Raw genomic sequence first — 24,074 nt, 5'->3', positions numbered from 1 at the left:
TCAAAGGCATCCAGTCAGAATCACAACTAGAGTGACGCAGCCTAAAAGCCTCTGCTAAGTTCTTGAATAATTCAGGTCAAAATGAGTGCAGTCTGAGTTAACTCATCAACAGGTTGGCTGTTTTTCTTGTTTCTCATCCACTGCCCTATTCTCTTCCACAATACTTTATAAAGTGGTCCTTTAAATGGATTCATCCTGCCACAGGTGGCTGAACTCTGGATTTCCTCAGCAAGGCTACCAAGTGGATTCATGCAACAGTTAGCAGCAGCCTTCAACATCTCTTCCGAGTCTAAAATCCTGTGAGTTTAGAGGCTGACCATCCCAAAACCTGGTCCCTGGCTGCTGCCTCCAGTCACTGTAGCCAGACAGAAAGTGCAGAGGGGCCAGCCAAGCCTCTCCGACAGGGCACAAAACCAGAATCCACACTCAAGTCTGGCCACACCCACCCATTTACCACCCAACATTCCTGTTCCTGGGCGAGCCTGTAGCTGGAGTCACACTAACAGTTAACACCCTCAGCCCCAATGTCACACACTTCGTTACAAAAAGACTAAAACATTCCTCTCTGGAAAATGACTTGCCAACCTTTCTGTGAGAAGAAACTTCTTTCTCTATTGCTCTGACTTATGGGGAGAATAGACGGAGACTGAAGAGGAGGAAAGCACATGGGCCAGTACTCTAAAACTGATGGGCTGTGTATTTGATCCAGAGAGGTTCCCAAGAGACTGATGTGATTCCTTACCATCCCAACCAAAATAATAGTAACAACAGCATTTACATTCCCAGAGGGTCCCCTTCCAAGAAGTTCATGATTCACCTCCATGGCCTCAGTTATGCCACCACCCATGAAGGCCAGAGAAAGAGGACAACAAAGAAGTGACCAGTCCTGGCCATGAGAGCTGTCTGTCAGCACCCACGTTCAGTGAGTTAGTCCCTGGAAGTTGGGTTCAGTGCTTAAAGGCAGGGCCATTGGTTGGCTTAGCAACTTGTCCACTATGCTGATCTTAGCATCTTGCTTCTCAATGTCCTCATGCGGAGTCCAGGACATGTCATGCTGTAGCTTGTAGGCACCAAGGAAGTCATGTGAGCAGCCTGCCCCCCATTCCTAGAGAAGACAAAAGCATCAGTTCTGATCAGGGTAGGTACAAAAAAACAACTCATTTCCTCAATTTATGCCACAAATTTCTTTGTCTTTTTACTTAAGACCAGTCAGAATCGTCCTTAGAAAGCATCACATCAGATACCTCCCACAACAGAGATAATGACTGAAATAATTTAAACACATGTGCAGTTTTTAGAGTCCTATCTGGGCTCATACCACCTCTAATTACCTAGGAAACTACTTACTAACCCCTATGCCTACATTTGCACATACACATGCCTAGAGTTTCTCAAAGACTAGTACAGATTTCTGTACAGAAAATAAATGCCCTTACCTTTGGAGAAATTATGGAAAAATACTGCTGACCACTCTCCCGTCTATAAAGGTAGTAAATGTTGCCAGGTTTTTTCACTATATTACAAGCCACATGGTGCAAGTCAGCATCTCTGCGAGCATCTTCCAATACCTAAAGGCCACAGAGATGCAACAAATTAGCTAGAGGGGGTAACAGGCTATCATATTCAGTGGTTATTCCAAACAAAATCTGGAAATTGTTCAATGCTTAGGATAATGCTCCCCCATAGCAATGAATCACTTCTGTGATCCAGATTATTCTGAAGAGACAAAAATCAGGCTGTGTTACTATGCTGTAAGAAAATGCCTTAGAATTATATTTGTAAATGTGGAGCACTTCTGGCTTTGAGTGGTGTTTTAAACTTTTACATGTTTTTCTGTAGTAAGTATGTTTCTTTTATGACTGAAACGTATTTCTCCCCTCAAAATAGTTTACCTCACTCAAACTTTCTCCCAGTGGGGGATAAAAACCTTTTACTTAACTTCTTGGGCTTATTCTGTTTGACTCAACACTTCTGTATTTCCAGGAGGTACTGACAACTAGTAAGTTACGATGATTATAAGCAAGTTGAGTCAGTTCTGTGAACTGAGTGAAGAAAACGAGAGCCTGCCTAAAGCCACTGCTTACCTTTCTGGCTTGCTCTTGCAAATGTTGGATTTGCTCAGCTATGACTGTCAGCTTGTTGGTAGCATTTGCTCGGGTGAACTCATCAGCCTAAAGGTAAGAGAACACTAACTGTGGGTCAGAAAAGAGTAAGACTTCTATGATGTTCTTATTTAGATCCCGCCCATGTCAACATCTCTGCTTATGCCTAAAATATTCCTTCCATCCTCACCATTCCCCCATGAACCCCCACTCATCTCAAAGCCCAGCTCCAGCTGTGAAGTCTACCCTGACATAACCCCACACCACAGAATTAAGTGCTGCTTCGTTACTATTTCCCACAGCTTTCTACTTTCCTCATTCTACATTTAGTCGCACTAAACTTCTTCATTCCTCCAACATGCCCAGCTCCTCTTGCTACCCAATATATTGAATATCTACGACATTTTCCCCGTTGCTCTTTGTCTGACTAACCCCACTTACTCCTCTGGTCTCCATTTATTATATGTTGAAACATTTCTAAAATCAGGAATGGGTCTTACAATGAAAATCCAAAGACACTAGTGGTCTGGCTCTTATCACCTGCTATGTAGGAATCTAGCTCTACAGTCACAGTATCTGTTAATCTATTACCTCCTGTGGATTATTTACATTACACCTAGTTACATTTTAAGTTCTTTTTGCCTTCCTAATTGTTAGTTAAAATGTATTTTTAAAAGACTGCACTATGATGTAGACCTGAAACAAAGTCATGATGTACAGGGAAGACTGCCTGTCATGTGCTAAGAAATGCAACTCAAAGCAACAGTAACTGCTTAAACTAGATCAAACAGCTTTCAGAGCTAGGAGACACTGGTGTGACCAACTTATATACTGGATTGCATTATCACTCAGGCATCAGAAATCTGTCAAAAGCTTCCTGCTAACTTTCAAGAAAAGCTGACTAACTTCCAGTGTTATACAATTACATTAAGGAAAAGAAATTAGGTTAAATTTGAACTTGAACTAAGATATTAAGAGAATTTACCGGTTAGTTGAGGAAGCTTAACATAAAAGTCAGGTATAAGTCAGTTTATGAGTGAACAGAAACAACTGAGTAAGCTGAATGAATCATTTATCTGTTCCACAAATACATATTAGGAACTACTGCATGTCACACACCATGCGAGGCACTGGATGTACTGGCAAACACGAGAGATCCCTACCTTCAATGACACTACAGATGAATGCAACTGTTCTTTAGAATATGAAGCAAGCTGAATATGTAATTTTAAATTTTCTAGTAGCCATGTGTTAAAAGTAAAAATAAAATTAACTTTCATAATATTTCAAATAAATAATAATATATCAAGTATATATCAATAATCATATGTCCAAAACATCATTTCAACATGTAATCAATATAAAAAAATTGTTGGGATATTTTACATTTCATATTAAGGATATATTTTATACTAACAGCACCCATCAAGTTGGATGCCAAATTTTCACTGGAAATTCTTAATCTGTATTTTAGACTTCATAACACGGTTGAAAGAGTTGTTTCACATACTCAAATTGTTTCAAATATACTTAAAAGTTTCTAATAACTGAACCAATAATCAGGTTTTGAAATTTAAATTCATTAACATCACATAAAATTTTAAATCCCATTTCTCAGCTGCTCTAACCATACATTCCAAGTGATCAACAGCCCTATGTGGCTAGTGGCTAGCTACCACATTGCAGGACAGCACTGGTGAGTTACAGACACCAATAAGAAAGACAACTGAAGCTAATATTATTTGCACTTGGAATGATGATGCACTATAATGAAGAAAATAACCCTAATTATGGTAGAAGCAGATCAAAGATAACAAAGGAAGTAATTGGTTTCAGAACAGGGAGTGGTGAGCACTGCAGGAACTGGAATGCATGTGTAACCTAGAGGCATCTCAATTCAAGTTAACAGTGTCACTGTCATTTAGATAGGCTAGGATGTAGCCTTCTACAGATAAGGCCACCCTGAAGATGTGACATATGATTAGGGTCTGAAGGAAAGGAAAGGGCCAGCCATGCAAAAACTGCAGAAGACTTTTCTGGGGCCAGTGCAGCTAAAGAGTAGTTTACTAAGGGGGATGTAAAAAGAGGGCAGGGACCAGATCATGCAAGGCCTTACTGCCATGGTAAAATAATTTTCATTTTGTTCCTATGGCCATTGGGAGAATAGGTGGCTTCCAGAACTAAGGTTGTTCCAGATCAGGAGTGGCCTTATAATAAATCTCCTTTTTCTTAAGATGGTGGCAGCAAATCTGTTCCTTGTAAACAAAACAGCCTAATTAAAACAGAAATGAGGGAAAGAGTACTTTTAATAACTAAACACAAACTGTGGCCCAATTATTCTGAGGCCTTTTTTCATATATTATTTCATCTAAGTCTCATAACACCTTATGAGGTTTGAGATAACAACCTCACTTCCCATTTTAGGAATTAGACTCAGAGAGGTCAAGCAACCTGTCCAAGATTTCCCAGCTAATAAATAGCAGTTGAATATCTGAACACACATCAATCTGATTCCAAATTTCATGCCTCAAAACCAGGCCTCCCAAGCTTTCTGAACACACATTAATACTTACAAGGCATGCTAGAAGCCAGTCCTGCTAGAAAGTACATTTCAATACACAGACAGTAATTATGTTTGATTCAGTGTGTTTGTCTCTGGAGTGTTTAACTTCTCTAAGACTTATAATACTGGAAAAAAGCAGCCTAGTAATACATCCTCTGTGTTTCACTAGAAGGACAAAAACGGTGTTCCTTCTCTTGTTTCAGGCCATTGTAATAAACACGGCAGTCACTCAGTAACCCATGAAGATATCTGCCTAAGATTTGGCCCTGGTAGTCTCCCTCCCAGAAGTGATCTGATTAAAGGACACACGACATTCTCCAAAGCCAGGGAAATCATACTTTGCTCCCCACCTCTCCAGAAAAGAGAAAGCACAAAGTTTGACTCAAAGTAGCTTTTTGAAGCATTTGAGTATTTCTTGATTTAAAAAAGAGTGTTAAGTACAGAGATGTATATGTGAGAGAATCTGTGCATATTAATTATTAAATATATTTTAGCAAAACAAAGACCTTTGAACAGAACCAAGGTCACATGCAATAGGGTTACAGGGACGAGGGGCTATGTCATCAGTTTTAAAGCAGCAGGGCTCCACATCTGCAACACGCTAAAGAGGGCTCTACTGCTGGAAATCTTGGTATGAGATTAGATGGGATCTGGTTTTTCAAGCTTTAGATCTAGGAACTTTCCTAGTTCAAACCCTGCATATTACAGATTATGGAGTTGAGGTTAAGAGAAAAATAATACACTTCAAATAACAGAGCAAGTTAATAAAAAAAATGGGATTAAAACTCCTGTGGTCAAACTTCCAGAGCTTTCTCTGTTATTTCACATTTCCTCCTTATTTTGTTTCTTTTAGCAGTCAATGTCTAAGCACTGGGCTTGGAAATTATGTGTTCAGTGAATGAAAACAGAAAACAGGACAGGAAGACAAAACTTAAGAGTCTTTGCCCTTCTAGATGACGTTAAATGCTAAAAGCTCTCAAGTCACAGGTAAAGATCTTACAGGACGCAGTTTAAAGCAAGCAGAATACGCATCCCTGCTGAGACAGCGTTAGTGATCTGGAACCTTCCCCGGAAAGCTTTACACATATCAAATCGGAAAATAACTTTTGTACTGCCTACCTCACAGGGCTTTCCTAAGGCCCAAATGAAATTTATTAATATTTTAGGTGCTGTGTAAGCACTTCGTAATATCCTACAGGCACTCAAGTTGCAGGTGAAGGAGTCTTTGGTCTCATAAGACCAGAGTTCGAGTCCAGCGAGGTCTCGTAATGACAGTTTTCCCCGTGTGTAAAACGGAGACAGGAACAAATGCTACCACCCCACACGATGTGGCTGTGCGGTCCCACATGTAAAACGCAGGGCTAAACGTGGACGACGATGGTTATTTACTTCCCAGTCGTGCCTCCTCACCTTCTGCACCTGCTCTGCGAGCGCCACGAGGTCTAAGGGGTCCCCGACCCGGTGGGTGTGGTAGGGGCTCACCAGGGCCAGGCCGCCGGGGGTCGGGGTGAGCTCCACCAGGGCTCCTGCGACACACACCGAGGAACACAGGCCGTGAGCGCCCGCCCATGGCCTCCCGCCAAGCCCGGAGACTAGCTGCTCCGTGAGGAATTCTTTCCCCCTTCGGCCTCCCGCCCCGCGTACCTCCCCGACCGGTGGCCGATCGAACTCGGTTTTCTGTGACCCCCTGAGTCGGCCCCACCGTTGCAGCGTCCTCCATCACAGCGCCTGAGCCTCCCTAGCGGCGAGGCGGAGGAGCAGGCGCACAAAGGCTCGTGGGCGGAGCCTCCGCGTTCCCAGGCCACTGGGCGACCGAGCCGTGGAGCTAGGCCTGAGCGGCGAGCGGGCGCTCCAGCTGACGCGCAAGGTTCCGCTAAGAGGCGGGGCCAAGGCTGGCGGAAAGGGAGAGCGGAGCAAGCCTCCTGGGCATGCGCCGCAAGGTCTGGGAGGCAGGGCTGCGTTCGGGGACGGGGCGGGGCGGGGCGGGGCGGGGCGGGGGTGGGACTCCGGCCTCGGTGGCGGGTGGAGAGCGATCCCGTTAGGTCTGGGGAGGCCATGGCCGCACGCGCGTTGAGGCTACTCACCATACTGCTGGCCGTCGCCGCCGCTGCTTGCCGGGCCGAGGTCGAGACCGAGGCAGGATGGGACATAGCGGCGCCTGACCTACTCTTCGCAGAGGGGACCGCGGCCTACGCGCGCGGGGACTGGGCCGGGGTGGTACTGAGCATGGAGCGGGCGCTGCGGTCGCGGGCCGCCCTGCGCGCCCTCCGCCTGCGCTGCCGCACCCGGTGCGCCGCCGACCTCCCCTGGGAGCTGGACCCCGACTCGCCCCCGAGCCTGGCTCAGGCTTCGGGCGCCGCCCTATACGACCTGCGCTTCTTCGGGGGCCTCCTGCGGCGCGCCGCCTGCTTGCGCCGCTGCCTCGGGCCGCCAGCTGCCCACTCGCTCAGCGAGGAGCTGGAGTTGGAGTTCCGAAAGCGGAGCCCCTACAACTACCTGCAGGTCGCCTACTTCAAGGTACAGACCTGCCCGGGGTCCAGGCGGCCGGGAATTGCTGGGTGTGGTTGCAGGCACCCCGGGGGAACTTCGAAAGTCAGGGAAGTGTCCGCGGAGAGGGAGGGTGGCCTCCTGGCCGGGGAGCTCTCCCAGGGCTCAGGAAGAACCCGGACCCTGTTGGGAGACCTGCCTCGCCCGGTTTGCACAGGCAGACGGATGGTAACCCGAGGTCTAGCCTGGGGTTAAGGCACAGACCAAGCAAAACTTGGCGATGTGTTCCCGGGTGGTGGGGGGGGAGGGGCTACGGGGAATAAAGGGACAGCTTGGGTCTCTCATCCTGATCTTATTGTCAGTGTCCGAATGAGAGGCCAGGATCTGTCTACAGTATATTCCTTCCGGTCCGTTTCTCAGTGATGCTTTTCCTGCTGCCCGCGTGCAGCAACTCTCAGGAGGAGAGGTTGCCACGTCGCCAGTAGGGGCTGCCCGGCCCCTCCCTGTGGGAGACCCTCTGGTTATTCTGTCAGGTTTCCAAAGAAAGTGAGTATTTTTAGGAATTTCAGAGTGACTTTAGTGTAGATTTGGAGAGCTCCTGCGTGGTGATGGTGGTCGTGGTGGTGGTGGTGTAACCATACTCAGCGTACATTTCCTGGTACTGTTTTAAGTACTTTCTGTGTATTGATTCAATTGCCCAGATTCTGGCAATATCCTATAAGATAGGTGCTGTTATTAGCTCATTTTAGTGGCGGCAAAAGAAGGAGTCTGTGCTGTACATCTATTACATCCATAATTTAACAGACCTTCAATTCAGTCTAAAAAGAGACTTAGATAATCTTGCGGACCTCAGATTTCCACCTCTCCGTGAGCATTTTGCTTACACAGTTCTGCTCCATTCCTCCTAGTTACTCGGAAGAGTATTGGACTTGAAACCAAAATAATTGGGCTGTGTCTCTGGTCATGCCACTTAACAGCACTTTCTAAAATTTATTGATAAACATTTATTGAATACCTACTACATTCCAGTTCTTGTACAGGTAATGAAAATGCTCGATTTTACTTTTTGTTTTGTCTTGCTTCACTATTAAGAATCACTAAAGTAAAGGCTCCTAAAGGCTGTGGGACCACAAAGGAGAGAGGATCTAGCTTTGTCTCAGAGAAATTAGAGAGACTTGAAAGAGTGGTGATATTTGAAGCCAGTTCTAAGTATTACTAAGGAAAGGAAGGATAGCCATTCCAGTCAGAGTGAGGCCTACTGGGAAGAGAGATCTGCAGGCTTCAGGGAGCCATCATCCAAATCAGGTTGTTGGAATGCTAATTCTGGAAGCCATGTGAAGTAAGTTTTGGAAGAAGGAGAAAGTGGTGGCAGGGCAAACCGTTAGGGGGGGAGTGTGATTGTCAGCATGAGAGAAGGAAATGAAGTGTCTCAGTGCTCAGGGAGAAAAGGACTGAGGGTCAAGGGAGGAGTGAGCAGATGGAAGAAGCAGAGAAAGACAAGAGCAAGGCTGGAAGATAGGGGAGGGAGAGTAACTCTATTAAAGGGACAGACGAGAGAATTTCTAACTGTACAGTTAAGAAACAGGTACAGAGATGGGTTTGTTGACCTTGGGTCACCTTGTTATTTTCAGATCAGAGCCAGGGATGACTGACTTCTTGTTTTGGGTGCATTTACAAGTATGGATGATAAGAAGAGAGAAAAAAATTCTTAGCATATTGAAAATACCAGCTAAAGCTTACTGAGTGCTTCATATATGCCATGCCTAGCACCATGTGTTAGAAGCTGCATATATATCACCTCATTAACCTTCCCAACAATCCTGTGAGATGGTGAGTGCTATCTCCAACTGACAGATTAGGGAACTGAGTTTAGAGAGTAAACTTCATGTAGTTTGTCTAAAGCCCCAGCAAGTGACTGAGTAAACCGAGATATGTCACTGGTTTGTCCTACACCAAAGCCCATGTAAGTTAATTATTAAATCATCAGAGATTTATTTTGGTTTCTACATATGAACCTGTGTAACACTGATGTGCTGGAGTCTGTTGCTGTGGACGTTACTGTGACCCATAGCACATTTTTTTCATCTCAAGATTTCTGTATATCTACTTGTTTTAACCTCATGAGCCCTGGGCTCTGAGTCAGAAAATGCTATGTCTGGATTTGATATAGGGCCTTAGGGTTTTTCAGCCAACCACCTTTTCCTTGAATGTGTCAAAAACATTTGATTTTATTTTATGCAAAAAAAAATGTTTTAGGGAAATTCTTTGGCACGGGTAATTGTTAACTGCTCTTTCTCCTCTACCCCTAAATCCTTAAAGCCTTGGACTTTTTACAGCTCAGTTGCTGCATCTGAATTTGAGAATATATTATTTGGGCAGTCAGTCTTCCGTTGCATTCTCCCTACAATATAACTTTTGTTTTTAAATAGAATGTTTATACTGTTGAAGGATTACCTCCTGTAATTTGGAGAACTCTAAGGCTGATTGGAGAAATAGTTGAAAATCTGCCCAGGGCCCTGAGCTCCTAATTTCTGGTTTGTGGTTCCTGCAATAGGTATGTTTTCTGGGGCTGGCAGGGATGGAAGCACACTGAATGGAAGGCTCAGGAAGCTGGGATTTCCTGTTTACTGTGGACTACATGTTTGGACACAAACCTTCAAAGTTAACATGTGAGAACTATGTTCTTGTTCTTGATTCCTAGATAAACAAGTTGGAGAAAGCCGTGGCAGCAGCACACACCTTCTTCGTGGGCAATCCTGAGCACATGGAGATGCGCCAGAACTTAGACTATTACCAAACCATGTCTGGGGTGAAGGAGGCTGACTTCAGGGATCTCGAGGCCAAACCCCATATGGTGAAAAAAACTTTAACCCCTTCTATCTCTCTTTTTATTGAATGATATTTACTAGGGTTGTTTTCTGATAACAGGAGTAACGTATGTTCATTGTACAACATTAGAAAAATGCAGATAACTGTAAAACAGAAAGAAATTAGCTGTATTCCTGCCACCTTAAGAAAAACCAGTGTTGATATTTTGGCCTATTTTAAACATCATCTATATCTTAATTTTTTGACCTGATTTGCTGTCATATTGTGTGTGTATTTTTCATCATCCTTTTTGAACTGACATTTTATCATGAGCCTTTTCTGGTGTCTTCAGATGTTCTTTGAAACAGAATTGGAAATGGCTGCATGATAGTCCATTTATATATAATCATTTAAATTCACCAGTCCCATGTTTTTGGTCATGCGGGTTTCCGCTTTTCACTGACATAAGTGGTACAGTGCTCCTTAATGTTCTGATTCTCTTTGTTTAGCAAGAAAAGTCCATGTGCCGTAGGAAATACCGCCTGGTGGTGTAAAGCATTTTTATAAAGAGCTTATTTTCTTCTCTAAGTTTTAATAGTTTAGAAATAGAGGTTTTAGAAACATATCAGAATGATTTTTAAAAGTAAACTGCATATAGCTAATACATTATACAACTATACACAAAGTGGGGTGGGGCTTTTTTGGTGGTTCTGTGAAATGAAAATAGTATTCCTGAGAATGGGAGCCATTCCCACTAATAGTAAACCAAAGTCCACCATCAGATGTAGCAGCCCCGATCCCCCCTTATTGCTGAGATGATTGCCATTATCACCAGAGGCCACAAAAGTTCTTTTCAATAAACGTTTATTTTGAAAACTTCCTGAACTATTTGAAAAATAAATTATTTTGTTTTTATTTTGAAAACGTTTAGACTTACAGAAAGTGCAAGAAAATTACTATGAACTCCCATATATCTTTCATCTAGATTGAAAATGTTTTTAAATTTCAAAAGGAAACACGTGAAGACCATTTACAAAAGGCCTTCATTATGTAGCAGCTGCCCTTTCCATCCCTGAACTGACACAAGCAGGGAATGAGGAGCCAGGTGAAGGTGGCCGTGGACAAGGAGAGCAGTCGTGGGTCGTCTGTGGCCCGCGGCTGAGTACTTCTTCCTCCAGTAGCACGAGTTTCGGCTGGGAGTGCGGCTGTACTCGGAGGAGCAGCCTATGGAGGCCGTGCCCCACCTGGAGGCGGCACTGCGGGGGTACTTTGTGGCGGACGAGGAGTGCCGAGCGCTCTGCGAGGGGCCCTATGACTATGATGGCTACAACTACCTCGAGTACAACGCTGACCTCTTCCAGGCCATCACAGGTGAGCGGCCCAGAGCCTGGCCCTCAGCCAGGTCTGCCTGGGCTCTAAGGCAGTGTTGTGATAAGGCAGACACAGTGTCTTCAGCCTCATTCCTAAATTTCTTAAACTTGGGGCTCTGATGGAGAATTCCTCCTGCTTGAATTTGTCCAGATTCACTGAAATTTGAATCCCGAAGATTGACCTTACGGTTTTTCCTCCTCTTTGATGCCTTTCAGACCATTACATCCAGGTCCTCAGCTGTAAACAGAATTGTGTCACCGAGCTTGCTTCCCACCCAAGCAGAGAGAAGCCCTTTGAAGACTTCCTCCCATCTCATTATAATTATCTGCAGTTTGCCTACTATAACAGTAAGGCCTACTTTTTTCTTTTTCTGCTGCATCTGAGTAAGAAGCCAAAAGCAAGGTAGGAAGGGCTCATGGGCACTGCTTCTTCAGTACATTTGGCTTCTCCCTATGGCTCTGGGAGGCACCTGGGAGGCCATGTGACTGACCCGTTGGCAATTCATTATAAGCTGCTGGCCCCAGAAGCTGGTACCAGCAACCCAAAGACGTGGGAGAGGGAGACTCTAGGCCCTCTCTCTCTCGTCTGTTCTGCAACATTTATAATCTCATTTTGCATCTAAGTTAAGTCACAGCAAAGGCCAGGGAATAAGTACTATCATTTAAGCCAGCTCACAGAACATTTGCCAGCCCTTCCCCCTAGCTCACCAGTGCTCTCGGTGGGAGGACACAGCAAGTCAGCAGGTCTTGGCTGAGTCCCTACTGTGTGCTAAGCATTACTGCATATTCAAGAAGATAAGGTGTTTGAGGGTAGTTGAGTTGAGGGGACTAACACATGCAAACAAGGACTGGCCTACCACAGAGGCCATCTGCTATTGTAATCTACTCCCTTACCCCTGCAATCTCCTGAAAATCCCTAGAGAAAAGATGGTGGGGAGGTGGGACTATTCCTGAAACTGGTTTAATATTGAGGACAGTATCTGAATTATTTGTGAGTTTTTGAAGATGTGGGCACACACAGGATTCTAGTTCTTTTCAATAGTAGGCAGCCCTGAGGACACTTGAGTGCCTTAAGATCAATGTTATAGCCTATGTTTATACACCATCTATTCTAACTCTTCTGCAACGTCTCCCCCAAGTCAGCAGGGCCTTGTCACTATGTCATCATTCCTTGAGCTGTGCTGACATTGAACACTAGTGATTCCTGGTGCCAGTATTAGACCCTTTCTCCTCAGATGGTTTTCTGTTTTTTTGTTTTTTGCTTCACAGTTGGGAATTATACACAGGCTGTAGAGTGTGCCAAGACCTACCTCCTCTTCTTCCCTGATGATGAGGTGATGAACCAGAATCTGGCCTACTATACAGCCATGATGGGAGAAGAACAAGCCAGAGCCATTGGCCCCCATGAGGTGAGAGCCTGGCAAGGGTTAGGGCAGCTGCCACAGCCCAGAAGGGAGGACAGAGAGCAGGCAGGGGAGGGAGAGCCGGCACTGCTTGGTGGGTGGGGCGCGGAGGAAGAGCCTGGGCTGGTGTGAGCTCCCTGCCACGTTGGGCACTGGCAGAACAAGCGGCCCCAGCAAGCATGGGAGTATGCTTGGGCCTTCTCTGACACAAGTCTGTTCTTGGAGCTGGAAAATAAAAGCAGGGCTGCAAGGCAGGCACACTCCTCCCCTTATTGACCCCTACCTTGAGCCTTGACACCATTTGTCTAAGATGTCATTTTGTCCTTCATGCTGATTTTTTTTCACTCACCTGTCTTGTCTCCATTTTCCTCCCTGTCCCTTCTTTCTGCCATTGTCTGACCTCTCCCTCTTTCAACATTATTCCCATTTCATGCCAAAACAAGTAGAGAAATAATAAACATGAAGTGTGCTAAAGTGTTAACAGTGGTTAATTCTAGGTGGTGGAACATGAGTGATTTTTATATTTTGCTCATTTTTATCTTATAAATTTCCTTCAGTGAATGGATATTATTTTTGAAATTAAAAACATGAAAAGTTCTGTTTTTAACTAAATGAAATTTCATGCTGTGGACCTTGATTTGTGTATGTATGCCTTATCCAGACCCTAGACCTCTCCTTGAGCCCAGAACAATGAGGTGGATTTGAAGTCACTAGTCTGGGCTCAAGTCCAGGCCATTCTACTTATGGTTGTGTGATCTTTGGCACGTCATGTGGGATCTGAGGCATGCCGCACTGCTCCTCTGAATCTCAGTTTCTCCTTCTGTGAAATGGGATTATTCTTGCTGTGTCTTCAACGTTAGTGGGAGGGCCAGGTGAGCTAGTATAAATGCAGTCTGTAAGTCAACAGGTGAGACGCATGTGGACAGGTAGCGCCATGGAGTCTTGCTGATGGAACACAGTGGCAGGCGGCCAGTTTCCTCACCTCTGACCTCAGCCACCTCCGAGAACAGGGTGGGTACTCACTGTGGCCCTCGATCAGTGGTGTCCTGCTGCCCTCTCCCAAGCCTTGTCTACATTATGTGTAAAAATAGCTGTAACTTTGGACCAGTTTTTCATTTCGTCAAAAAAGAAAATGGTAATAGGTACAGTTACTCTACAGGCCACTCATTTGTTTATGCAGCGAATATATTGGATGAATGTAGGGCTGAGCAGGCATGGGACTGTACATTGAACTGTTCATTTAACCAACTCTACTGCCAGGGATTTGCCCCAGAGCTGGGTTGCACAAATATGAAAGGTAAACTTGCATGGATGTCCCTTGGAACATTGCTGCTAAAAGCAACAAACCGGAACCGAGCTCCATGCCATCTATTTGGGGCCTGGTTAAATGAGTTATGGTATATTCATTCAGCAACATGTAAGACAACTGTTGTATTGCATGAGTAGATTGCTATGCAACATATGAAACTGTCTCCATGATATGATTTTAGGTAAAGAAAAATTATAGAACTGTGTATTATATCCTATTTATGTTTTTTAAATAATATATATATATGTATTTTTAAGTTGTAATATTACTCCTGAGGCCTATGGGTTAGGGGTGGGGAGGAAGACCTGAACATTTCTATTTGTCAATACTTCATGGATTTCTTTTCGCTGTATGTGTATTACTTTAATGTCTTTTTGAATGCTTTCTAAAACACACCTTAGACTCCGATGATACAGAAAGGTATATAATCCAAAATTTATAGAATACTGTAGTAGATGTATAGAATACTATTAGACAATGTACAGCTATAGTGGAAGCAAGGAGGAGAAGTAATCAGCTGATTGGCAAGTCAGGGAAGGTGTCAAAGAGGGAGTGGTGTTGGCATTTGGTTTTAAAAGCCTTCAGTAGGCGAATGAGGCAGAGGAGGGTCTGTTAGATGGAAAACAGCATGTGAAAACAACCTGGACACTTGTCCATATAAATAGACATTGGTACTGGGGAGTAACAGGAGATGAGGTCTGGAAGGCTCAGGTTTTGAAGGGTCTTGAGTACCACACCAGGACCTTGGACTCTGTTCCATAGTGCTGACAATATGGGCTCCCAAAGGGTCCTGACAGGATGCGGGATGTGATGGTTCAGTGCTCCAAACAGGATTCCTGTTGGGCTGTTTTGGCAATGCCTGTCCAAGGGGGAAGCTGCGAGGCCTGAGCATGGCAGCAGCTGGAAGATGGGAGCGGCTTAGGTGGAGCAAGGAGGTGGAAGTGGCAGAATGTGGCAGGAAGAGTGGCTTCCCTCCTCTTGTCAGCTAATTAGGCACCAAGCCATTGCTTGAGAGATGCAGGTATGGTGCCATCTGCCTAGATCAGTGACACACAGGAAGCATAGAAGGCTTTCTTCATAGGTCTTCTGCCTGCCCATGCTCCCACCCAGGATGACAAATTTACCCCTGTTCCCTGGAAGAAGCAGGCCAGTGATGTGGCCGCCCTTTCTGGTTGTGGTGGCGTTTACATAACCACCCCCTTCAAATGTGTGTAGCATTTTATAGGTTACAAAATTCTTCCATAGCTTTTATTTCATTTGATTCTCATAACAACCAAGGGAGGTGGGGTCACCAATCTACCCTGAAGGGGAAAACCAGGGTTGTTCCTTTTTAGCTCTGGAATCCTGGGAGTTTCCAATAGAAATAAATCTCTTGCCATCCCCTCCCCTATGACCAGTTACCTTGTAGTTGTCCTCTTTGGCCACTAGATGGTGACCATCTAGATTTGAGATAGCACTTCAATCTCTGCCTCGCTGGGTTAAGACCTTTCCCCCAACCCTCCTTTTTGGTCATATTAGTGAGCCTGGAGTAGAGAGGGAAGATAAAGCCATGTGGTCAATCTTCCATTTTTAACAGGAACTCCCCTTCTGGAAATGAGGTAGCATTTGTTGAGCCCTGCGCCAGGCCAAGCACTGCGCTGGGGCGTTTACACCCATCATCTCATTTAATCTTCACAGCTTCCCTGGGAGGTGGGCACAGTTCTCCGCATTTTAGAGAGGAGAACCTTTAGGCTCCAAGAGATGAGTTAGCTGCACAGTGGCTTATGATGGGTAGCAGTGACTGGGATCTGTTTCCCTGCTTTATCTTGGTGCCGAAACAGTTCCTGACACGTTGCTCATACTCACTAAGTCAGTGTTGAATGAGTAAACAGTAGAAGTGGGATTTGCTTCGTATCAGCCTCACAGAAAGGGTTAAATGAGAGAATATACTTAGCTGGATGTCTGCACTTGGTGAAGGAGGCTGATCATTTAAAGTCCTTTGGAGAAAATTTCCATCTTCCTCTTGGGTAAATATAATGGACAATATAGGACTCATTGATGCCTTTAACATTTCCCTTACTGCCTGCATCTTTTATCTCAACTAATAGTGCCTTCTCTTTCTTTTTCTTCCTTCTGCTGCTTGGAGACTAGCAAGCACATAGGGAAAGATGTGACCCTGGAAGGTACTTAGTTTCCCTGCCCTGGGTAAGCCCTACCTGTGAGCAAGTGTGGGGAAAACCAGACCCAGTTGCTCTTGCGGCAGCTGCCCATCTCCAAGAGGCATACAGGCTGCTCAGAGTCTGAGGGAGGCAGGTGGATGATAAAAGCACGTGGACTTTAGGATTGGAAAGTCCTGGCTTTGGGTAGGTCCCTGCTCTACCGTTCCCTGTAGTGTCACCTTAAGTCACATATCCTCTGAACCTTAGTGTCTTCATCTATTAAATGAGGGTAACAGTATCAACCTCAAAGGTAGCTGTACAGATTAAGTGGATAATGCATGAGTCGCCATACACCTAGGTCTCCTAGGAAGGAGTACTGAACTGTAGAAATCAAGAAGGAACTCTCCTTTGAGGCACAGTGTCGTATCTCTGAGAATCATCAGATTTTCTGCCTCAGAGATTAATGAGGGGTGAAAGGGGGAGGAAGGGAGCTTTTCCTCTTCAAGAAAAACCTGGTTATGCCCCCCTCAGAGGTACTGCTCGTGCCAGGCAAAAGGAAACTTTGAGCACAGAAGTGAGAGCTTTGTCCAAAACCAGGGAACAGACAGGCCAGTGACTTGGAAGAGGAGTCTCAGGTCTCACCGGGAGTAACAGTTCAGCATGCTGGTGGGGGCACCTCAGGAGCTAGCAGACGGTGCTGAGTACAGGGCGACCCGTCCACTCTGTGTTCTCAGCGTGCCCAGGAGTACCGACAGCGGAGCCTGCTGGAGAAAGGGCTGCTTTTCTTCGCTTACGACATCTTTGGCATTCCCTTTGTTGATCCGGTAAGCCAGGGCGCAGGGCCGGGTGGAGAAGGGGGCAGTGGAAAGCTGTGTGACTCTGGAGAGAAAACTATTAGGGGGTTGAGCCAAATGTGGGATCCGTGAAACCCTTGGATGAGAGAGAAAGATAAAGGGGTGTCCTAGGCAGCTGGAGTGACTTCAGTTGGGAGATCTCTTGCTTTATCTCCAGAGAGGAACAGGCAATAAGGTAGATTCTCCCGTATGCCCTAGTCTAAGTGCTGAGACCCGAATAGGTCACCCTACAGTGTTAACTTCCCCCAATTTGCCTTTAGGATTCATGGACTCCAGCAGAGGTGATTCCCAAGAGATTGCAAGAGAAACAAAAGTGAGGACCTTGAAGACACTGTGAGATCAGATGGGTCTGAAGAAGCACTTGAGGCTTCCTGAGCCTGGACAGACATGACGTCCCGGCATGGGGTGGGCAGGTCCATACTGGGTGGGCCGGGCTGCCCTGGAATACAGTCCTGAGAGTGGCCGTGCTCACAGGTCAGAACGAGAAACAGCTGCCCGCATCTCCCAGGAGATTGGAGACCTCATGAAGGAGATTGAGACCCTTGTGGAGGAGAAGACCAAGGAGTCGCTGGATGTGAGCAGGCTGACCCGGGAAGGTGAGAGGGCAGAGCTCGGGCTGGCCTGCAGCTGTCCCATTAGCTGGGCGGCACCAGGCTCACTGTGGGCCAGCCTCAGGGTTGAGCCCACATGGGTCAGAACATATCCTGGCCTCAGTGTCCTTCCTAACTCGCCACTAGGACTTCCACCTTGGAAGAGCCCTGGGAACTGGTGTTTGGTTAAGAAATAGGACCCCTGAGTCACAGTCACACTAGTTTAGTTCACTTAAGGTCCGTATTTATAGGACAAAACTCATCGTTTCTTGCCACTTCCAAGCTGTTTTCTCCCCGCCTCCATCATCCATCCTGATACCAAGCCTCAAAGCCTTGAGGGCTCCTTTGGTCCTCTTCCCCCTGGCCTGTCCCTCCACCCAGCCAGGGGGACCCACTGAGTATGAATCTTCTGTGTTTCTCATCTCTTTCCCCAGCCTTTTCTGTGCCCCCATTGCCTCGGGCCTGCTTCCCACCCTGGCATCTCTTCTGTTCTCACCTTTCCCCTTCCAGGCTGTCCATGCCCCTTCCCACATGATGGTAAGACCACTCTTCCAAACATGGGGACCCTGACCCATCCTCCTGGCCTGCCCTCTTACCCCCATGCTGTGCATCTCCACTGTTCATGCCTTCTCCATGTCCACACAGGGGGACCCCGTTCCCTGAGCCTCTGTCTGCCCACATTTCTGTGCATGCTTATCCTTGCTCCTAATATGTTGCCCACTGTCGCTGCTCACCACAGTGGCCCACGTGCACCCTACAAAGCCTTTCTTAATCTCCTGGCTGGTTGGAGCCCCTCTGCCCCTCTCCTGCATGGCTGAGGCACTTTGTGTACTTCCGCAGGGTCCGTCCCACCTGATCATGGGAACAGGCGCTGTCTTCAGGGCTTCATCCCTCACCTGGCCTAGCATGGTGCCCAGCACATGCGCAGGCCTCAGTAAATAGGTGGAGTTGAATTGAGTTGCTGGTATGTCCCCAGTAGAGAGACACCATGAGAAATAGAAGAGACAGGTTGGCCTTCGCAGTACAGGTGCTAAAATTAACCGTAGTTAATTTAACAAGATTGGCATGTAAAAAAGAATTTGTTCAGCATTCCTTTGTTTTCAGAGAGTTCTTGCCCTGTTGTTTCTCTGGATTCTCATAACTGCGTGGGAGGTGGGGAGGGCAGACTGTGAGATCGTCATTTGAAATATGATGACGATGATATGATAGTAGCTAAAATTTTGAGCATTTACTATATGCCAAGCTAAACTTATTTTTCTTCACATCAAACAGGCATCAAACTTTGGAGGTAGATGCTGTTTTACAGAAGAGAAAATTAAAGCTCAGGGAGGTTAAATAACTTGCCATGGTCACACAGCTAGTAAGTGAGCAGTAGATGGAGGCCCAAAAGCCAGCAACCGTTTGGGAGTGGGGCTCGGACCAGGACTTGGCTCTCCTGTCCTCTCTTCTCCAGGTTCTGTCCTCTGGACCTCCTACCTTGGGAGAACGGGAGGACAGGCAACAACAGCATTTCTTTTCCTCTCCAATGGAGAGTGGACAGAACTGCTGCTGGCTTTAGCCCAGTCTTATCTTTGCTTTGCAGGTGGCCCCCTGCTCTATGAAGGTATCAGTCTCACCATGAACTCCAGAGTCTTGAATGGTTCCCAGCGGGTGGTGATGGACGGCGTCATCTCTGATGTTGAGTGCCTGGAGCTGCAGAGACTGACCAACGTAAGGGCAGCCTTGTGGCCGCACCTTCCCCCCAAAGCCCAGGCCCCCATCCTAAGGCCTCTTAGGTGCTGAGTGTTGGCCTGCCCCTTGCTGCAGGCAGTTGTCCACTCTTCTCAGGCCCTCAGCTGCCCCAGCTAACTCCACCTGTTTTGGGGGCCTTGTAGGCAGCAGCAACTTCAGGAGACGGCTACCGGGGTCAAACCTCCCCACACACCCCCAGCGAGAAGTTCTATGGCGTCACTGTCTTCAAAGCCCTCAAGGTAGAATCAAGGCTCAGCATTCTAGAGCACGGGGAAGGGGTGAGGGGGAGCTTGGGCCTGGGGGGAGCTAGGTGTCTGCCTGCCTGTCAGCATTCCAGCTGCACTGGGGGAGGATAAATTACATTGAGTGAGGTTAAGCTCTGAATCCCGGCTGTTAGACCAAGTGTCATTAGGATGAGGTAAGCTGGACAAGACAGACACCCAAAGCTGTGAGAGTGTTTCTGAAGAATGGCTGTACTTCTGAGCAGGATCATAAAGGGAACTAATAATAATATGGTAGGTGTGTTTGTGGGGGGACAGACTGCACCTTTGGTGGGGGGTTGAAGATGGGGCCCAGTCCCTCCGGGGTCTCTGTCGGCCCACAGAGGGGCATTCGGGGCAGCTGACCCCTGGTCTGTCTCCTTGGCAGCTGGGACAGGAAGGGAAAGTCCCTCTGCAGAGCGCCCACCTGTACTACAATGTGACAGAGAAGGTGCGGCGCGTCATGGAGTCCTACTTCCGCCTGGACGCCCCCCTGTACTTCTCCTACTCCCACCTGGTATGCCGCACTGCGATTGAAGGTGGGCCTTCTCCGCCCTGCAGCTTTCACTGCCACACATGCTGTGCCCGGGCATTGGCCGGATGCTCTGAACACGGAAGAGAACAGGATATGGTCCTGTTCACCCTTGTCAGGGAACCAACACAACAGATAAGTGCAGCGGAGGAAGTTACAGTTAGTCCACCCAAGGAGTCCGGAGGGCTTCTCAGGAGATGCTGACAGTGTGCAGGATGAATAGGAGTTGTGGAGTGCGTGGGGTGATGGGAGGATGTTCCCACCCAAGAGAAGAGCACGTGCAGAGGAATGGAGGCACTGAGCAGCCTGGTAGCTGGGGGGGCTGAGAAAGTTGCCGTTTCTGGAGAGTAAGTTTAAAGAGGGGAGCAATTGCATACGGCTGGTGTGAGGGCCTCAGAGGCCACAACATGGAGGGCCACGTTCAGGAGTTTGTTTTTCATCCTGCAGGCCAGTGGTTCTCAACAACAATCATGAGCTGTGTTGCCAGCTCTCTGTCACTAATTGTTAAATACCAAAGTTGTAAGAGATCTACTTATTTTCCCAGTCAGAACATATTTGAGGTTATTCCTTGTTGACTTTCCCTCTCTCACTTTCTCTCGTGCTTTCCTGAGGAGGGATGAGGTACAGTCAGTGCTCCAAGAGTCACACATGGCCCGCGGCGGGATCTGTCATGCCTTAACCTTCAGTCTCTGGCCCTGACAGGGGGAGGAGATTAGAGGGCTTTCCTCTCCCTCAGAACGTTTGGAGTTCTGTCAAATCTGGGCACACCCAAAGGAGTATGTCAGACACACAACTGATACAGGTCACAGTGCCTCAAGGTGCAGGGATGGGAAGCCAGGGTGAGTTATCAAGCAGGAAGGACTTGGTGAGGCCTGTGTGTTTGCAAGATCAGTTTTGCCAAGGTGTGTGAAGAGATTCAGAGAGTGAGGAGCAAACCAGAGGAAGGGAAGCTGGTCAGCAGTGACCTCGGTGGGTGAAAACAAAGGCCTAAACTCAGCAAGTGGCAATGGGAGTGGACAGCAAAAAGACATGAGGGAGGTGCATGCAGAGGGACAGGTCCTGCTCATTGGCTGAACAAGTGGCGACAGACGGGAGGGCTCTACTGTGGCTTGGTGTCCCCAGCCACTCAAGTGCGCAGGAGTTTGTGGTGGGGGACGATGCATTCAGTGTCATGCACATGGGTGTGCCTGGCATTTTACAGCAAGCCCTGTCTGCCCTCTTGTGTGACCTTCATCCTGCTTGACTTCTCCACACACCCCACCCCAGGCCCCTGCTGCAGCTAACTCCTTATTTGCCCTTCATGCCATCCTTACCTTTACTCCTACTGGTATATTGGGTCTCACTGTACCCTGCCTGCATCCCACTGACCTTCTGACCCCTCGTTTTTACTTCCTTGGGGATTTACCCTCTTTTATGAATTCTAGCTGGGAAGCCAGGGCTGCATCCTTCAGCCCAGGGTCTGCCCTTGGTTGGAACCTCACAGCCCTGCTTGCTGCACATGCTCATCCCTCTAAGAACCTTCCCAGGCCTGCAGATTAATCCTGACCCCTAGGCTGATGGCTTAGCCAGAGATCCCCCAGTTCATTGCCCATTCCCACAGACCCAGATGCATTTTGGGAAGCCCCCCCACCATGTCAACAGGAAAGCTGTCGTCTGAGGTGCCCCAGTGCTAACGTGTTACTTTGACTCCAGAGGCACAGGCTGAGAGGAAGGACAGCAGCCACCCTGTCCATGTGGACAACTGCATCCTGAACGCGGAGGCCCTCGTGTGCATCAAGGAACCCCCTGCCTACACTTTCCGGGACTACAGGTGCCAGCTCTTCCAGGGCGCCCCTTGCCCCTCCCCCAGCACACACACACAGGTTTGGGGCCAACTGTCCCCAGAGTCCAGTCCCTTATCCCCAGACCTTCTGCACAGGAAGTCAGATAAAAGGGGAAGCAGTTCAGTGTAGTGGGATCAGTAGGACAGTGAACGACGGAGGTGGTACAGAAGTGCCCCAGAGGAGGACGTGGCAGAGTCTCTGGGGGGAGCTAGTGGGTCTGGAAGGTGGGGACTCATGCTTGTGTGCCCTTTGAGCAACTTTCTTCTGTGAAAGGCCCCCTCCAACTGCCAGTCAAGAGCACTTGGCGATGATGGCACTGGAGCTGTGGGTCTGGGGAGCGGGAGGAGGAGGAGGTCCGAGTCGAGATGCCATCTGCCTTTCCCAGCGCCATTCTTTATCTAAACGGAGACTTCGATGGAGGAGACTTCTATTTCACTGAGCTAGATGCCAAGACCGTGACGGTGAGCACCTTTGCCCCTGTCCCTGGGAGACAAGCCCTCATGGTGCAGAGGGCAGGGTGGCCCTTGGTCTTCGTGGTGGCCACCAGGGCTCCCCTCCCCACACCACGGAGCTCTGAGATGTATCACTTGCTTGTCTGACTGGTAACCTTTCTCATCAGCGCTGGTCTTTGGGAAGCCAGGCTAAGGAACCACCCGCTGTCCTGGGCCCTCATGACCCCACGCCTTTTCTGAAGGCGGGTTACAGTCTCTGTCCCAAGTACTTGCTCTGTGTCCCCTTCAGGCAGAGGTGCAGCCCCGGTGTGGAAGGGCGGTAGGCTTCTCTTCGGGCACAGAAAACCCGCACGGAGTGAAGGCCGTCACCAGGGGGCAGCGCTGTGCCATCGCCCTGTGGTTCACCTTGGACGCCCGACACAGTGAGCGGGTGAGAGCGCCAGTGCGGGGCGCTAGTTCCGCCCCCACTTTCCCATCCCGTGGCCCATGGCTGAGACATGAACGGAGGGGAGCACTGGGCACGGGAGCCAGAGAGCCTCATGGCTCCAGCACTGTGTCACCAGGCTCACGTGGCCTCGGCCTCCTCGCCCTTCTGCCTTACTTGTAATTGGGGTTCCAGGTGTGGGGCCGAGATGGGGAATGAGACTGGTCCTTGGTTCCCTGGTTGGGCACCACCTCAGCTGTCTTTGCCCAGAGAGCAGGGCCTCCCTGGAAGGAGAGCAGCTCAGAGCCCATTGAGGAAGAGCCTTCTTGTTCTCCAGGAAGCAGCACCCGTGAGAAGGTGAGTGCCTGCTCTGAAGGCCTCTCAATAGGCAAGGGCTTGTCCTTGCAGGACAGGGTGCAGGCAGACGACCTAGTGAAGATGCTCTTCAGCCCAGAAGAGATAGTCCTCCCCCAGGAGCAGCCCCAGGAAGGCCAGGAGGGCCCCACGCGACCGGGAGAGGAGCCTCTGTCTGGCAGCACATCAGGGCACAAGGATGAGCTCTGACAGTGTCCAGCTCACTGTGGGCAGGTGACCTGACCCACCAGGAGGACCCCTGGCCTGCACCCTGGGCTGGCCAGCCCCGGGCTGTGGAGCAGAAGAGAACCTACATCTGCTGCTCAGCTGAGGGGACCTTGCCCACAGCCGTCTGCACGGTGCTACTGCTCTAACAGTGGATATGGCAGGATGGCCCTCTCCCCTTTGGACTTGGGTGAGGGCTCAGGACACAGGCCCAGAGCCACCCCTGGGGCCCTGCACAGGCAGCCGCGTGACAACTCTACAGTATTTAAGTGTCTGTGTAGACAACCAAAGAATAAATGATTCATGTTTTTTTACTCAGTAGTTTGTTCAGAGAGGAAAAACAGGCCCACCTGACTCAGAGTTCTCACTTGATACAGATTGCTCAGGGCATGGTGCAAGAAGCCCTGACTCAGCACCCTGCTTAACTACTTTCTGTGCAGCCTCAGGCTGGACACTTAGCCTTGGGGACCTCGGGGTTGTCATCTGTATATTAGGGACCGCAGTCCTCGCTCTGCCCGCCTCCCAGGCAGTTGTGGGGCCTACGCTGAACATCGGATCTGACAGCACTGTAAACAGGAGTGCTGCGCGTGAATGGTAAGGATTATGATTCATCCCCCTCGGCAGCTACCAGCAGGTAAGCAGCATTCTG

At 48.1% G+C, this 24,074-nt stretch overlaps 2 protein-coding genes across 6 annotated transcripts; one reads left to right on the top strand and one right to left on the bottom strand.

Moving 5' to 3' along the window:
- Nucleotides 1-677: 677 nt before the first annotated feature.
- Nucleotides 678-6,492, bottom strand: C4H1orf50 (chromosome 4 C1orf50 homolog). Of its 2 annotated transcripts, XM_017681416.3 has the most exons (5): nt 6,310-6,485; nt 6,076-6,191; nt 2,085-2,171; nt 1,437-1,568; nt 678-1,105 (listed from the first exon to the last, which is right to left on the bottom strand). In XM_017681416.3, exons 1-5 carry the CDS (start codon nt 6,383-6,385, stop codon nt 920-922), a joined length of 597 nt encoding a protein of 198 aa, XP_017536905.3. In that variant the 5' UTR covers nt 6,386-6,485; the 3' UTR covers nt 678-919. The 2 variants fall into 2 exon arrangements, with proteins under 2 accessions (XP_017536905.3, XP_017536906.3); XM_017681417.3 differs by lacking the exon at nt 2,085-2,171 and having other exon boundaries at nt 6,310-6,492.
- A 171-nt stretch (nt 6,493-6,663) lies between these two features.
- Nucleotides 6,664-23,762, top strand: P3H1 (prolyl 3-hydroxylase 1). Of its 4 annotated transcripts, XM_073233760.1 has the most exons (16): nt 6,664-7,182; nt 9,854-10,006; nt 11,142-11,331; nt 11,547-11,678; nt 12,600-12,739; nt 16,915-17,004; nt 17,295-17,347; nt 17,509-17,630; nt 19,207-19,334; nt 19,499-19,594; nt 20,004-20,154; nt 21,840-21,957; nt 22,356-22,431; nt 22,712-22,852; nt 23,255-23,367; nt 23,549-23,762. In XM_073233760.1, exons 1-16 carry the CDS (start codon nt 6,721-6,723, stop codon nt 23,745-23,747), a joined length of 2,364 nt encoding a protein of 787 aa, XP_073089861.1. In that variant the 5' UTR covers nt 6,664-6,720; the 3' UTR covers nt 23,748-23,762. The 4 variants fall into 4 exon arrangements, with proteins under 4 accessions (XP_073089861.1, XP_073089858.1, XP_073089859.1 ...); XM_073233757.1 differs by having other exon boundaries at nt 23,255-23,739; XM_073233758.1 differs by having other exon boundaries at nt 23,184-23,739.
- The last annotated feature ends 312 nt before the right edge of the window (nt 23,763-24,074 follow it).

This window comes from Manis javanica, chromosome 4 (assembly GCF_040802235.1).
Source record: "Manis javanica isolate MJ-LG chromosome 4, MJ_LKY, whole genome shotgun sequence".
Taxonomy (NCBI): domain Eukaryota; kingdom Metazoa; phylum Chordata; class Mammalia; order Pholidota; family Manidae; genus Manis; species Manis javanica.
Note: the sequence above shows the minus strand (reverse complement) of the source record. Positions and strands in the feature narration are given on the sequence as shown.